We start from the raw sequence: 16,011 nt of genomic DNA, 5'->3' as shown, positions 1-16,011 counted from the left end.
GGAACCATCCCTTAGAGATATCAGTTTTCATGCGCACGACGAATAGAAACCACCCAAGAGACAAAATGAAACTGGTCACTGTGCACTAGCACGGACATTCGAGCAATAGCCAACACACTGGCCTAACCAAGCCTTCAAATGCAAACCAAAGGTCAACAGCACAAGAAAAAAGATGTCTTTGTCACGATCCGCCCCGGGACCGCGGACGAGGGGGGCCGAGGCGCCCGCGCTCTAACAAGGACGACCCAAACGCATGGCGGGGTAACAGCTACTGACTGCCGAGCCGCGCTCGTCAGTGTTTATTCTTCACGCACGACCAAGGTTGCCTGCCGAACCTGGCGAGGTCATGAAACTAGGCTAGGCAGGGCGCCACACGCTCGTTACACCCCTCACCCCCAGTTATTGTACACAACATAAAAAAATACAAGTCCCAGCCGGTTCGACGTTCATTTAGGTAGGCGAAAAGCGGTCTGGTGCCCTTCGTCGTCGATTGCTCCGCCTGGGTAAAGGTGTTGAGGGACTAGGTGCTGTAGCACCAGGTGCTGCCTGTGCCACGCTTGATTCCTCCTGAGACACTGCTGTGGTTGGCAGAGATGGCACTGAACTTGCCGGTGGCCCAACTAGTGGCGCACCATTGGAGGCGCCTGTCCCTTGCGAAATGGCTGTCTCACTGGCCGCAACTGGTGTTGCCGTGGATGCAAGCCAGGTCCCGCGGTTAGCCCTCACATGGTCAGCATGCCGGTGCCATGTGGTTCCATCCTGCATTCGTACGAGCAGAGAGGAGGAGCTTGCAGGCGAGACCACTTGTCCAGCAGACCAAGGTGGGCCAGAACGGAAATTCCTGGCGAATACTGGCACTCCAGGCTCCGGCAATGGCCAAGGACGGCACCCTTTGTCAGCAGCCAGCTTCTGCTTCAGCTGTTTGAGGAGCGCCGTAGACCGGAGGTCTGGATGCAGAATGTCCAACGGTGTCTTCACCATCCGTCCCAGCAGAAGCTCACAGGGGGCACGGCCGGTGACATCATGAGGTGTAGTCCGGTACTGGAAGAGTATGCGGGCGACCTGCGTACGGAAATCCCCAGCCTGGCTCTTCTTAAGTTTGTCCTTAATAGTCTGCACCACCCGCTCAGCTGCACCGTTTGAAGCAGGGTGGTACGGAGGAACCATCATTCGGCGGATTCCGTTCTTTGTCAGCCAGGCCAGGTACTCTGCGCTGGCGAAAGCGGGCCCATTATCGGAGACTATGATGTCCGGCAGCCCCTGGGCTGCAAAAACCTGCCGAAGTGCTGCAATGGTCGCACCTGCTGACGGAGTGGTGACAGGTAGGACTTCTACCCACTTTGAAAATGCGTCGACTACCACCAGGAAGTAGTGGCCTTTGAAGGGGCCCCCAAAATCCACGTGAAGGCGGGACCAGGGCCTCTGTGGGAATGGCCATGGGGTGATCTCCACATGACGCGAGGCCCGTTGATGTTCCTGGCAGACTTGGCAGCTCTGCACCATGTGAGCGATGTCCTGGTCCAGTCCAGGCCACCAAACGTGGGACCGGGCCACCATCTTTGTCTTTTCCACGCCAGGATGCCCCGCGTGCAGCAACTGCAGGACCCTGGACCGGAGACTTTGTGGGATCACCACCCTGGAACCCCAAAGTAGGCAGCCCTGCTCCAGGCTCAGCTCAGCGGCCTTGTGGCTGTAGGGCTGCTGCACCAACTCCTCCCCTCGGGATACTGCCTTCACCACCTGGGACAGGACCGGGTCCCGACTGGTCGCCTGCGACACAGCAGACCTGGAGAGTACCTCTGGGTACGCATGCTCCAGCATGAGCACTTCAGCTGGCTCTGGAACAGTAGCAGGCACCTCTGGCAGCGGCAACCGGCTCAGGGCATCGGCAGGTCCCAGGTCTTTTCCCGGACGGTACACCAACTGGTAGCTGTAGGCCGCCAGCTTCAAGGCCCATCGTACCACTCGAGGTGATGCCTGCACGGGGACCGCCTTGTCTGGCCCCAGTAGCCCCAGCAGTGGTTTGTGGTCCGTCACTGCCTCGAACTTTCGGCCCCACAGGTACTGGTGAAAACGCTCGACGCCAAACATGAGGGCGAGGCCTTCCTTGTCCAGGTGGCTGTAACGCTGCTCTGCTGTGTGAAGACGTCGAGAAGCAAACGACACCGGGCGTTCTTGGCCATCCTTGTCTCTGTGCGCTAGGACGGCTCCTACACCATAGGGTGATGCATCTACAGTAAGGACAACAGGCTTGGCTGGATCGAAGTGCACCAGCACCGGTGCCTTGGTGATTAGCTGTTTACTGTGCTCAAAGGCCACGTCCTGCTCCTTCTTCCACACCCAATGCTGGCCATCTCGAAGCAGAATGTGCAGTGGCTGTAGATGCGCAGACAGGTTGGGCAGGAACCTCCTGTAGAAATTGATGAGACCAAGGTAGCTTTGCAGCTCTTTCTTGTTTCGGGGCTTCGGCGCCTTCAGAACAGCCTCAACTTTGCGGGGGGCCGGAGTCAGGCCGGCTTGGGAGATGACGTGTCCGAGGTATTCTACACTGGGAACCATGAACACGCACTTTTCCCGCTTGAGCTTGAGACCAGCATCCTGAAGTCGGGCCAGCACGTTGTGCAGATTCTGCATGTGGTCTCCATCGTCAATACCGGTGACGAGGATGTCGTCCAAGTACACTGCCACGTGCTTCATGCCCCTGAAGAGGTTGTCCATCTCTCTCTGAAAGATGGCTGGTGCCGAGGTCACTCCAAATGGTAAACGCGTATACTGGAAAAGCCCCATAGTTGTCGATATCGTGACATACTTCCGTGAGGCCTCCTGGAGCACCAACTGCTGGTACGCGTCTCTGAGGTCGAGCTTCGTGAACTTCTGGCCACCAGACAAAGCCGACCAGAGATCTTCAATCCGAGGCAGGGGGTACTTTTCGACGGTAGCGACGGGGTTGATCGTAACCTTGAAATCCCCACAGATTCTGACACCACCATCTCGCTTGGGGACTGGAACGATGGGAGCGGCCCACTCCGCAGTCTTAACTGGTACCAGGATGCCTTCTCGCTGTAACCGTTGCAGCTCCTGGGTTACCCCGTCCTTCAGTGCGAACGGCAGCGGGCGAGGCTTGAAAAACCGAGGCCGGACTCCCTCGGGTACATGGATGCCAGCAGTCGTACCGGCGAATGTGCCCACCCCTGGCTGGAACAGTGACTGGAAATCTGTTAGGAGGCTCGGGATGTCTTGTAAGCCATGTAGGGCTGCTTCCTGGCCTTCTGGCAGCCGAACACCCAGTGCGCAAATCCAATTTCTGCCGAGCAGCGTCGGTGATGACCCCTTGGTCAAATACAGAGGAAGGGTTGCTTCCCTGTTGCCAAAACGAACGCTGACCTGGGCCTGGCCTTCGACCTGGGAAAGCTCTCCAGAGTAACTCCGCAGCATGACGCCTGAAGCCTCGACGGCCACTCCGGGGAAGGTCCTTTTGAAAAGTTTGCCAGCCATGACCGACACACTGGCCCCCGTGTCCAGTTCCATGGAAATGGGGCGCCCGCAAACTTCGACGGTCAGCACGTACGGCGGCACAGACGACGGGACAAAGCCTGTGTGCCACATGTCGAAAATCGGCGGGTTCTCGGACACGACGTTGAGCCTGGCCGCGGAGGAACCCGAGCCTGCTGCCGCACGTCCCCGCCGCCACTTGCGACGCCTACCCTGACCGCGGGCTGTTGTGGAACCTGGGCTTGATCCAGGCTGCTGCTGTGGTGCGCTGTTCTGCTTCTCCGTTCGGCATACTCGTGCAAGGTGCCCAGTTTTTCCGCACGTGAAGCACTGCGAATGTACGAACTGGCACTGTGAGGGGGAATGGGCGTCACCGCAGCGACTGCATATACCGCCCCTTGCCACCATCTTGTTGACCGCCGCTTCTGTTGACGCCGCACGCGCAATCTCGCCGGCGTCTTTTGTCGCCGCGTCCATCGCCAGCGCTGCTTTCACCACGTCGTCCAGCGAGGGGTCGGGAAGTTCCAGGAGACGTGTCTGCATGGCGGGGCTGTTTATGCCGCAGACGAAACGGTCCCGTAGCAGCGAGTCCAGCTGGTCCCCGAAAGCGCAGGTACTCGCCAAACCTCGTAGCGCGGCGACGAACTGCCCGAGGCTCTCCCCTTCCCGGCGGCTCCGGTTGTTGAAGCGGAAACGCTCCATTAGCGTGGACGACGCCGGACTGAAGTGCGAGCGCAGGGTAGTGAGCAGCTCGCTGAGCGTCTTGGTATGCGGTGTAGCCGGCTTTAGGAGGTCGAGCAGGAGACTGAAGACTTGGGTTCCGCAACTTGCCAGGAAAATGTCCCGCTGTTTCTCCTCGGGCGTGTCGTTAGCGCGGAAAAACACGTGAACTTGCTCCTCATAGATGGGCCAGGCGGACCCGTCTCCCTCGAACGGCTCGAGCCTTCCGTACAGCGGCATGGCGGCAGATGCGGGGGGCGTTGTTTTGCCGCTCTCGATGGCCTGGGTCGACACGTTGACTGTACTCGTCGCCAGTGTCACGATCCGCCCCGGGACCGCGGACGAGGGGGGCCGAGGCGCCCGCGCTCTAACAAGGACGACCCAAACGCATGGCGGGGTAACAGCTACTGACTGCCGAGCCGCGCTCGTCAGTGTTTATTCTTCACGCACGACCAAGGTTGCCTGCCGAACCTGGCGAGGTCATGAAACTAGGCTAGGCAGGGCGCCACACGCTCGTTACAGTCTTGTATCCTCACAAGATGACAGCACTTGCTGGGCTAAAAAAAAAGAAAGAGTCGGAAAACTGACGTGTTTTTCAAACACACAACAGTGCTGTATATTTGTGTCACTGATTCTGAAAGGGTTAAACCATGGCAAGGTTAAATCACTGCTGGCAACTGGGCAACTTTTAGGCGAGCCTCTAGCCAAGCCAGTTTTCATGTGATGTGTTGTAGCTTAACGCCATTTTGGCATTCTTTTCCTGCGCTGGTCAGCTGCAGCCCGCAACTGCTCAGACAGTGGCCTCCAGAAAATGAGCAAGTTTCACTGAGCAACAGCTGTACTAGAATGGGGTAGTGTGCCGTCTGGCACCGGAAATATGGCTGTTTTTGCGATGACAGCCTGCGGTGCCAGAGCACACCGTACTACAGTGTCGCCACCTGACGCTGCCCCATGAAGTAATTTATGGTAAGCTGACATGCAAAGCCCCCGAGATTGGTAATTGTAGTTGCCGCGCTGGTTGTGCGTGTATGTGGGAAACTTGCTGATTGTTCCCTTCTGTTTCTCATGACATGTTAGCGAATTTTTTCGTGTGCATGGCTGACTCAGTGTTTGAGGAAGCCTGATGCATTCAAGTTCTTGAAGTCCTTCGCATAGGATAAATCCAACTTCCCGAATACACCGCGATGCACTTAGCTGCATTCCTGCGTTTTGGTGCCCCTTTGAGGAGTAATATCTAAAGAAATGGAGTAGCATTCATCATTGAGCGTTGTATTTTTTCTGTCGAAAACCTTGCGACTGCTCTTCTGGCTGATGCAGGTGACGGGTGGTCGTGCAACTCACCTGATACTGCTAAAGTTAGCCTTCCGGACCTCCTCGTGTGTTTCGACGCATAACTTCAAATTAGTGTGATAGCTAGACAGGCGTATATATGCATGGAATGAACAGCGATGTGCTTTTTTATGCCGTTTGCAATCCAAACAATAAGCATGCAGACGATCCGGGACGCTGCTCAGCGATAGGAATTGGGCAAGCTAAGACGACGCAGAAGCATCTTTATTTAATGTAATAATGCAACCAAATGTGTTTAAGTGCTTAAATCTTGCAAATATATTTAGTTTCAATCGTGTTACATGACCATTTGACTCAAGAACGGCAGAAATTTTCGCAATTTCAATTTAAATTTCGCGCGCTGGGCACACCGTTTGATCGTGGCACCCTATTGGTGGCGTCATCGCAAAAGCGACCACCGTTCTCCCATTGGTTTGTTGCGAAGACGGCACACTACCCCATTCTAGTACACCATAGCAACAGGATCAAGATCCTCAACAGAGCTGTGTGACTATTACGAAAGCAGGCGGATGTCGCAGGAACAATGGGACTGTCAAAGCAGGCCAAGAATTCAACTGTGAAGAGCAAAGGAATTGCTACAGGCAAGTCTTGCAGAAAATTCGTCCAATGCGCCTCAGGCTCCATGACGCAGCATGCCTAAAGGTTGAGTCAGGACTTCTGATGTGGCTCAAGATGCGTGAGCTCACAGCATTCCAATGAATGAAGAATTGTTGTGGAAGTAAGTGGAATAACTAGCTAAGATCCCCAGACACAATGGAGTGTCAATCATCCAAAGATTGCTGTAACTATGCAAAGCGAGCCATAGAGTGAAATTCTTGCAAACCTGAGGAGAATGCGACACCACCATTGTGGATGCTGTGTCAGCGTGGAAAGCAAATTAGCTTCTGATGCTTCTTGCAAGGCACAAGGATAGGGTGTGCTTAACCCCTTGAGACTCTGTTGCCTTATGGACGGCACATGAAAAAAGAACTGCTGTTTACTGGGAAGTACAAGCACCTAGCAGCACATAAATGTGACAGTTGACTGCAATGCCAACACAAAGGCATGGATAAACAAAAACCTTTTAAACACCTCGCTACTGTACTTTGGTAGGCAAAAGATCAGGCAGAAGGAGCTGGTGCGCCTCTTTTTGAACAGGTACTCAAGTCACAGGAACCTAGCCTATCTAGAAGCAATGGAGCTGGCTCACTTTCTCCCAAATACAACATCAGTACTCCTGCCAAATGGTCACGCTATCGCGCCCTCTGTGAAAGCTGCCTACCGCATACACCTTGTCGAGTGCCTGTAGCCAAACTCATCGACATGTGGAGGAATCTGGAATCCAAAATGGACAACAAATTCCTATCAAGGTATTGGCAGGCATCTTGCAAAAGCTGAAAACAGATGTTAAAGGACGCCTGACAGCAAAATCTTTGTTTGAGACTCTTTTACAGCAATTTGTAGCTTTGTGTCTGGTAATCCTGATAATCAATCATAAATGCTATAACGTAGCATATAATTAATGCTGGCATAGTTAATTGTGACCATTTGAGCGTCGCTTTGAAACGGCTGCCTAAAATCGTAAGCAACTATAGTTGGATACAACTTGAGAAGTCAGGAGAGGCCCCGCCCAGACGACCGAAGCGCAGCAGCCGATGGCCTCCGCGACTAAACAAACAGTCCTGCTCATGCACGCGCCAATGTTCTCCGAAGGCGGAGCCACTAGTCGTCCCGCTCACGACGTCAGTCCCAAGTGTGCGCCCACTGGTGCAGGCTTGTGTTCATCCGCATTTGAGGAGTAAAAGGCCGCTGACTTCTAAAGTTGTATCCGACTCTAGTGCCTGACCGTGGGGGAGCACCTAAGGTCATGTGCGCCCAAGCTGTGGTGACGTTGAAAGTGCAGTTTTCAAATTGGGGCTTTGCACACGGTAAGGAATGAAACAATGTAGTTGCTTCGGTATGAGTTATGCCTGTTAAGTGCGTGTCCCCTCACGAAAAAGAAAGGCATTCCTGGCCTAAGCAGCCATAACTGCCTTGAGAGCAGCCCGACAACAGAGCGAGAGGGGTGAGTAAAAATAGCCCATGCCGGCTGCCAGTCATGGCATTGTGTACGCCCCGCAAATATCCTGTGGCATCGACTATACTCGCTTCACTCGTGGAACGTCACAAAGAGTGGCAATGTTGCGAGGCACTGCCAAGTAATATGAGCACTCACGCTTACTCTAAAACCAAATTAAAATATCTTAAAGTCAATGTACACCACTAATAATTGGTCACAAATGCCCATGTATACAGGACAATCAAATAACACAAACACGTCAAAGTTTCAGTTTTGATGTCAGGGGTTCTTTGGTAAGAAGTGCTTGAAAGGCTGGTTTCTGGAAAGACAACAACCCTGACAGCGAGGAATTGTTCGACCTGAATGATGAGCTGTAGGACCTGTCAGTGTGGCTTTAATTCAAAGAGGCATTCAAGCAGAGATCTTCCCTGACTTAGTCCCAATTGACAATCGTGTTGTCGACACGATTGTCAATTCATGAGCCACTTTGTGCGAGCCATGGCTGAGGATCGTGCTAAGCTTTCATTCGATCGCTATCAAGAAAATGAGCCGCCTGCAGTGAAGGTAACTTCACTGCAAGTGATAGACCATAATGAAGAAGTGAAGGAGTACTTTCAGCAGCAGGAAGACTCCCGTCACGTTTTCAGTGTTGCCACTGTGAAATACAGCTCAGCGACTGCATCTGCTCTGAAAGTGACCCGCAATCTCTTATCATCAAGTCCAGGACCTCAGGTCACTCACAGACCAATTACCTTTGGTCGTGTGTTGCCATTTGACGCTGAATCATTGCAACCCGCACAGGTTATGATCCCGTAGAATTTATTGTGCCCATGATGGTGTGGGGAAAGCAGCAGCACACCACACGAACTTCTCCCACCAAACTTGGATGTCACATGCATCACTTTGTGGACCTCTACTTTTTTTTTTTTTAAAGCACAAGCTTTAGCACTTTTTCAGTAAGCTTTAGCAGTGTTCTGGTAAAACACAAATATTCTTTGTGAATCAGGAACTGAGGGTCTTGGTTTCTGTTATTAAAGCCACATGAGGCTGACAGACAAAACAAACATAAGCATTTTGGAAAATCGTGACTGGCAATTTCATATTTTTTTCCTCCCATTTCACACCGGTGAATTTTTGGAACGAACTGAAAAAAAGTGTTGTACTTACAAATCAATGAAAAAAAAAAACTTGTGTAAGTAAGCCCACCTTTCGTAGCAAAGTAATTGATACAAATGTTAGGTGCCACTTTTATTTACTCGTATTGATGTATGCCACCTCATTACTTGTCACAAAACTATTAAATGTCGCTGCACATTATATCTAATGCAGCTGGCAAGTCACGCAAACCCTGTCTAGCGTGTTGACCTACCACACAGAACTGCTACATGCTGCAATGGGCCGTGCTGCACATAAATACCGTGCTGAGGTCATGGCAGATTGCAGCAGTTGGCCGAGTTTCAGATGTACAGAAAAGATGTAGTTTTGCAAAAGGGTGCTACATGTGCTCTGCTATGTGCATGCACCATTTGGCTCACACTGATGGTCCACTACCCAAGTTTGACATGTGAGCAGATAAAATTAGCCTCTAAGAGAGTTGACTGTTGGGCTAGTTGAGTTGGTGTTTAGACGAACTTGGTGACAAGCATGTATATTGTAGCATGTGGCTCATACTACTAGCCTCACTTAGAGGGAAAACGTAGCACAAGGTGGTGAGCTTGATCAGAATTGAAAATATTAAGGGAGCAGACCAGGGAAGATGGTGACACAAGAATGAGTGCCAGCTTACTACCGGGGAAGATGTGAGTAAAGAAAAAAGAACCGCATAAAAAGCATTCTCCTGGTTCTTGTGCACTCAGGTTCACTGTGCTACCACAGTGTAGGGCAAAATTTTAAAAAGATTACAATTTTTTTCTTTATTTGGGAAGTGTATACATTTGTGCATATTTTGTGTACTCGTTCTTTTGTGAGAAAGTTGCTTTTTCTGGCTGAAGAACATTTTTAGAAAAATAGTACTTTTAGTCAGATTTTGATTAAACTTCTACAGTTGAAAGAACGCAATTTTTTAAAGAAAATGATACATGCATTAAGTTGATATCTCTTTTAGTTACTTAGAAAACGGCTCTTCAACTTGTTAAAAAATGCACAGGAAGTATAGGGCTTAGCCTGCGCCCTTAATATGAGAACCCAGCCAGCCTATGAACTCATGATCAGTAAAATTTGAAGAACACTAGGCTGAATCGTGGTGGTGCATTGTGACACCACTTTCTCGCACGAATCACGCGGGACGAAATGTACCGTTTGACCACAGTGAACACCAAAAGAGCCTGTTACGTTTGTTTTTCATCGAATCCACATGGCATTCTTCTCCACTGTCGAAATTGTGACACCGAAATTTCTTGTGTGAGAAGCTCACTAATTTTGTGGCACTTTTGTAAAGGATGCCTGAGACACATAGGCTGTTGTCATCTAACTGTGCGTTTACGTAAGTTGCAAGTTACGATTACGCAAGTTGTTCATGAAATCCCTGAATAGAGCGCCCTACCCTCCGCTCGACATTATATGGATCCCTCGGATCGCACGCACGCGACTGATGGCCTATCCGCAACTGTTCGCCTTACTAAATAGCCAAACACTTGGACACGATGGTGACCAGTTCATTAAGATGCACGTGACAGGTGTGAACATAAAGAAAACACTCGTAGGGAAGAACAATAACTTATACTCACAAGTTAACGCCAGCTGACTTACTTGCTGTTGCTGATGCCTGATGCACCGGATGATTTGATGGCGATGGCGATCTGGCTATACCCTTTGAATCGGGTCGCCTGCGCTCAATGTGCGGCGTAGCCTAGAAAATTAAAAAAGCAAAAAAAGCAAAAAAAAACCGTATTTCAGAGCATCGTGGCTCCAAGAGATCCTCGGAAACATGGGCACGGGGGTCACCGCGGCGCACCATGCTGCCACCAGTGTTCCAACCGTTGTTTGGTTAACTCCACTTGTGTTCTGGTGCTTTCACGCTGGTCGTCTCCCTCGACAAAGCCGAGTGCCGTCTGTTCTCTGTAGTGATGTAGTCTCAGAGGGCAGGTGAATCTTCGGACACTGGAGGACTATGTGTTCGATTGTTTCCTCTGCTGCATTGCAAAGGATGCATTGCGTCTGCTGCCCGTCAACATAGTGTGCCCTCCAGTGTCGAGTACGTCGTACGCCAGATCGTGCCTCCGCCAACAAACCACTTCCTCGTGAATTGTCGAAAAAAGCTTCCTTGGCAATGTCCCCCTTTCCTATCATGTACACAGTCATAGACGACTTCTTTTCGGCCGTTCTCACCCACTCTTCCCTTTCCTGCTGCCGCACCAGCTGCCTTGTACTGACCGCTGGCACTGCCACCTTCACATCGCCCTGCGTGGATTCCAGACAGACAGTGGGGAGGTGATATCGGTCCCGCAGGCTACGTGTGCGACGTGCCCACTTTGTTGAGCAGCTGGCAAAGATGGTGTGCACTCACACCTGTCGCGCGAGATTGGCACTGGGGAGGCGCATGAAACGCTTCTCGTAAGTTGCCTTAGCCACCGCCTCACGAGCCACGAAGGAGGACCACCTCATGTCTCCCTGTATCGCCTCAATAGGTGTCTGTCGGTGCATGCCCAGGGCTACTTGACCGGCTTCTCTTTGACGTCTTTCCAGAAATTCTCTTGTACCGGATGAGATGCACAGCACCGCATTCCCATATGTCAGCCCCGGTACTGCTACCATCTTCCACAGCCCCCTGATCACTTCGTACCTGTTGAATGCCCACAACGTCTGCCTACCCAAGATGCCCCGGTATCTTGTTGCCCTCATCCTCAGTGCGTGCTCGTGCTGCTCAAGGTATCTGGGCCCTGTGTTCAAGTGTACTCCAAGGTACTTCACCCTGTCTGTGAAGTGTAGGGTGCTTCCTTGTAGAAACCATGCTTCCCCAGAGTAGCTCTTCGGCCCCCATACCATGACGCCACACTTTTGTGGATTGAACCGCAGATGGAGTGTGGCCATCGTGTCCCCACATATGTCCAGCAAAGCCTGGAGCTCGTCCGGTGAGTGTGCCAGCAAGGCAATGTCATCTGCGTATATCAGCGCTGGGACCCTCGTCGTCACTGCCCTCCCCTGCTCCTTGTGCCGCAGTGAGTACCCGCACCCTGATGATTCCAGCTTTTGGGATACACCTACAATGTAGAGCATGAAGAGCAGCGGCGACAATGGACACCCTTGCCGAAGTCCACACTTAATCTTCACAGATGCTGTCATGTGGCCCCCCAGTCCGCCCTGGCCATTATCCCTTCATACAGTGACCTAAGGATATCCAGGTCCTCTTCCACAAGACCCAGCCGTTGCAGAATATCCCAGAGCACTGGCCGATGCACACAGTCATATGCTTCCGATATGTCCAGGAAAGCCACCAATAATGGGCTCCGTCTTTGTTCAGCAATTTCGATGCATTGTGTCAAAATAAATTAACTATCTTCAATACGTCTACCCGTATGAAAGCCCATCTGGAACTCTCCCAGCACACCTGTTAGCTCTGCCCATCGTTGTAACCTTGCCCTGACCACCTGTGTAAACATTCTGTACAAAACTGGTGTCACTGCAATGGGTCTGTAGTTCTTCAGGTCTCTTTTGTCACCTGACCCCTTGTACAAAGGAATCACCCTGCTCTCTTTCCATGATTCTGGGATTTCAGAGTTCACCATAATCTGCTTGAGGAGCTCTCGAATGGTCTGGCGTGTTTCCTCACCTGCGGCCTTCACTAGACTCATTGGGATGCCGTCCCAGACTCCCAGCCTGCTGCAGTACCACCATCCATTCTAGGAGCTGCACGGTCAAGCTCTCTATCTGTGGGTGCTATTTGAAGTTCTGCCTTCTGTTCCGTCTTCCCAGTCGGTAGTATGACTGGCTGAGCCTCATCATCATCTCCGCTATCTTGAGTTTTGCCCTGTATATTACACAGCCATTCCTCCAGCAGGGGCAGGCATGCCATTCCTTCGATGTCATGTCCCTCCGGCATTGCACGTAGTACATGTTGCTGCTCCCTGATTTGTCCTGCTTTAATGTATCGCCAGAATCTTTGTGATACTTGTGGACCTGCAGCCTTCAGTTCCTGCATGAACTGAACATTGACCCGGTGTATGCTTTGTTGTACAGTGGTCAACTCTCATGTCTATAACGCCGGAGCGTCGTGCTCGGAACGGCATGAGCGACATCTACAGCTTGAAACGGGCCACATCAGAGCATGCGCAGTGTCACTGGTGCGCTCGCCATGTAATTTCCGTCCTTGTTATCGCCGCGGCCGCGACAACTGATTTCGCCGTCAGAAGCGCTGTCAACGCGTATAGCGCCTAAAAAGAAGAGAGAGTGCAATCACCGGATCGGCGTGATTTATACTGCGCACTTATTCTCGGTTCGCAGTATCATATCATACCGACAATGCGCCGGACAATGGATAAACTTATAAGTGGACGCAAATCTGCTGCTGGGACAATGTGACCGCGAACGGCATCATCAACACACAGCATAGCTTTCATCGCGCGCTAACAACGGTTCGCTTCGCTTCGTTTTCTTTTTCTTTTTTTGTTTTTGTGATAAACTGTTCACAGCGCTTCCAACGGCCAAAGCAGTTGTTGCATTCGCGGTGATAACCAACGATCGAAAATGCAAGGTAGGCGCATCAGTGGGGCTGCGCATGCTCAGAGGTGCCCCGTTTCCAACTGTAGATGTCGCTCGTGTAATTCGGAGCACGACGCTCTGTCGTTATAGATATGAGAGTTGACCACTGTACAAGCTTGGCTGCATCCTTTTTCAGGGACAAATAAGTATCCCACGCCTGGATGGATTCGGTTTGCCTCACGTCGATGGATTCGGTTCGCCTCACGTCTGGCCTTTATAGCTATTGCTATTTCCTGAGTCCACCACTCTTTAGCCCTCCATCGTTTTACAGATGTATTTTTTTAATTCAGCACCCGTTGCATCTCCTCTATAAGGGCCTCATATGTGTCCACCTCCTGTACCCTTGTTTCTAATTCTGCCGCCATCTCCTCCAATTCCTGATCCGTTGGCCTTCGTTTCATTGCTCGATGCTGTCGTTCACCATAACGATGACCCCTACCAAAGATCAGGCGTATCGTATTATGGTCACTACCGAGGTTGCCTGATCCGTCCTCATCCACCTCCATTCTTCGCAAGGCCTGGAATATTCTGGGTGACACCAACGCATAATCTATACAGGTGTGTTGGTCCCGTCTCGCCCAAGTAATCTGTCCATGGCATTTCTCGGAGGTGTTCACTAGTACCAGAGTCTGCTAGTACTAATCCCTCTGTTGCAGCAAGTGTGAGTAACCGCTTTCCATTCGCATCTGTCCTCCCATCCATATCCTCGATATGACCATTAAAATCTCCCATAATCAGCACTTCGTAACGCTGTCTAAATTTCTGGATGTCTTTTCTCAAGCATGTGCATATGTGATTCCCGGATGACAAAAGCAGGGTTGCCAGGTCTTCATGAAGAAAGGTCGCCGAAATGTCAGAAATATCCCGAAATGTAGCCAGAGGAATATCCACACATAACAAAAGCATAGACGCCTTCAAGCCTCTCTAACAAAAGTGCTATTTAGCCGTATTTAGTAGTCAGAAGAAAGGCAGCGATAGTGCAATCAACCAGCAAATGTCAAACCCGCTTGTCGCTCAGCTGGTTGATGGCACAGGGCGGCAACAGAACGGCGCGCTGACTCTCAAATAGAATTTTATAAAAAAACTGGCAGCGTCGATGGAAGCACACGCACGGGCGGAGCACATGTAGAAGATGCAGGCGCTGTAGGAGGCTGTACACACGGGGAAGGTGCAGCCGGAGCATACACACACAGGAGAAGGAACTGCAGGGGAAGTAGCAGCAGGCTCGGAAGGAGAACAGAGAGTCACCAAGGTCGATCCATAGGTATAGCTTCGGGCGAAAAGCGGTTCAGAATCTATTGCCAACGACACCAGCAAGGAGAATTATGGGTAAGGTGGCTAGAATGGGGAGGTGTGCTCAAGGAGGTTTAAATAAAACTTCAATGGGCCGCAGTGAAGCCGCGCCGCGCGCGCGGCGGCCATCTTGCCATAGGCAAGAAACGGGAGCCAAAGCGCGCCCGCCGCGCTGACCGCGTCTTTCCGCCGTGGTTTTTAATGGTTATAATGGCGAACATTAAGGGAGAAGTTGTCAAGAATAAGAAGCGAAATCGCAGATAAGAAAGCGGTCAGTTTTATTCTGTTTCTTTTGGCGTTTTCCTTGCAAGCATGCACACCGAAGGGCCTGTATCACTGTTTTTTTTTTTTTTAATAATTATCCTCGTAAGAGCAGACCTCACTTCTCGGCATTCATTTTCCTGTTTATTTCGTTCGTCATGTGACGGAGTCTTATGCATATATGGATTTTGGCCACTTTCTTTGAGCGGAATATAAATGTGGGTCCAAAGCACCACACTCGATATGCTCATCGAGAAGGATATATATTCGTCAAGGCTTGAAAGCCATCTCTTTTCTCAAGACAAGCTCAAAATCTCCAAAACGAATAGTTTTGGCTTTGCATGGACGTGCTTCAAGGGCATTCAGCTTGCGGTCGACACTATTTCAATAGATACAGCTTTTTCGATAATATTTCGCAGGATCGGCCGCTCTCTCTTACCCTGTCAATGAATCAATTAAAAACGCCCAAGTGGCATAAGTCATAAGTTTAAGCCAACGAGCATAGTCTGTCATCATGCATTCTAGTCCCAAATTCCGCATATCTAACCGTTTAGTCGCCCACAATCTCAACATGTTTTCTCATTTGTCATCAACATTCAAAGTACAGTAGAGTTTTTGTACGGCATTGGGCTAGCTTTTTCGAGACAGTGACTCATCTGTGAAGCCAGCATTTCCTTTGATGGAATTCTGTACACCGTTCTCGTATAGAGCGCTCTGCTGACTCATTTGTCATCAACATTCAAAGTACACTAGAGTTTCTGTACGGCATTGGGCTAGCTTTTTCGAGACAGTGACTCATCTGTGAAGCCAGCATTTCCTTTGATGGAATTCTGTACACCGTTCTCGTATAGAGCGCTCTGCTGACTCATTTGTCATCAACATTCAAAGTACAGTAGAGTTTTTGTACGGCATTGGGCTAGCTTTTTCGAGACAGTGACTCATCTGTGAAGCCAGCATTTCCTTTGATGGAATTCTGTACACCGTTCTCGTATAGAGCGCTCTGCTGACAGTGCGCGATTAAACTTCGTGCGTACATACTCGTAAGCTGATGGAGAATAGAAGGGCAGCGTTAACGCAAACGCCCGCAGCTCGGATGGAATACGTGCCTTTCTGGTCTTTTCGTGCCCTAGGGGTTGCTGTATGTGGGGGAAGGCTGCAGT

General features: G+C 50.8%; 2 protein-coding genes across 2 annotated transcripts; both read right to left on the bottom strand.

Moving 5' to 3' along the window:
• Positions 1–263: 263 nt before the first annotated feature.
• Positions 264–4,452, bottom strand: LOC119384798 (uncharacterized protein K02A2.6-like). Its single transcript, XM_037652494.2, has one exon. The coding sequence runs from the start codon at positions 4,450–4,452 to the stop codon at positions 451–453; it is 4,002 nt and encodes a 1,333-aa protein (XP_037508422.1). The 3' UTR covers positions 264–450.
• Positions 4,453–11,101: 6,649 nt separating this feature from the next.
• Positions 11,102–11,881, bottom strand: LOC119384796 (uncharacterized). Its single transcript, XM_037652493.1, has one exon. The coding sequence runs from the start codon at positions 11,879–11,881 to the stop codon at positions 11,102–11,104; it is 780 nt and encodes a 259-aa protein (XP_037508421.1).
• Positions 11,882–16,011: the final 4,130 nt, after the last annotated feature.

Source organism: Rhipicephalus sanguineus, chromosome 3 (genome assembly GCF_013339695.2).
Source record: "Rhipicephalus sanguineus isolate Rsan-2018 chromosome 3, BIME_Rsan_1.4, whole genome shotgun sequence".
Lineage (NCBI taxonomy): Eukaryota > Metazoa > Arthropoda > Arachnida > Ixodida > Ixodidae > Rhipicephalus > Rhipicephalus sanguineus.
The sequence above is the reverse complement of the archived record's forward strand: the minus strand, read 5'-3'. Positions and strand labels throughout refer to the sequence as shown.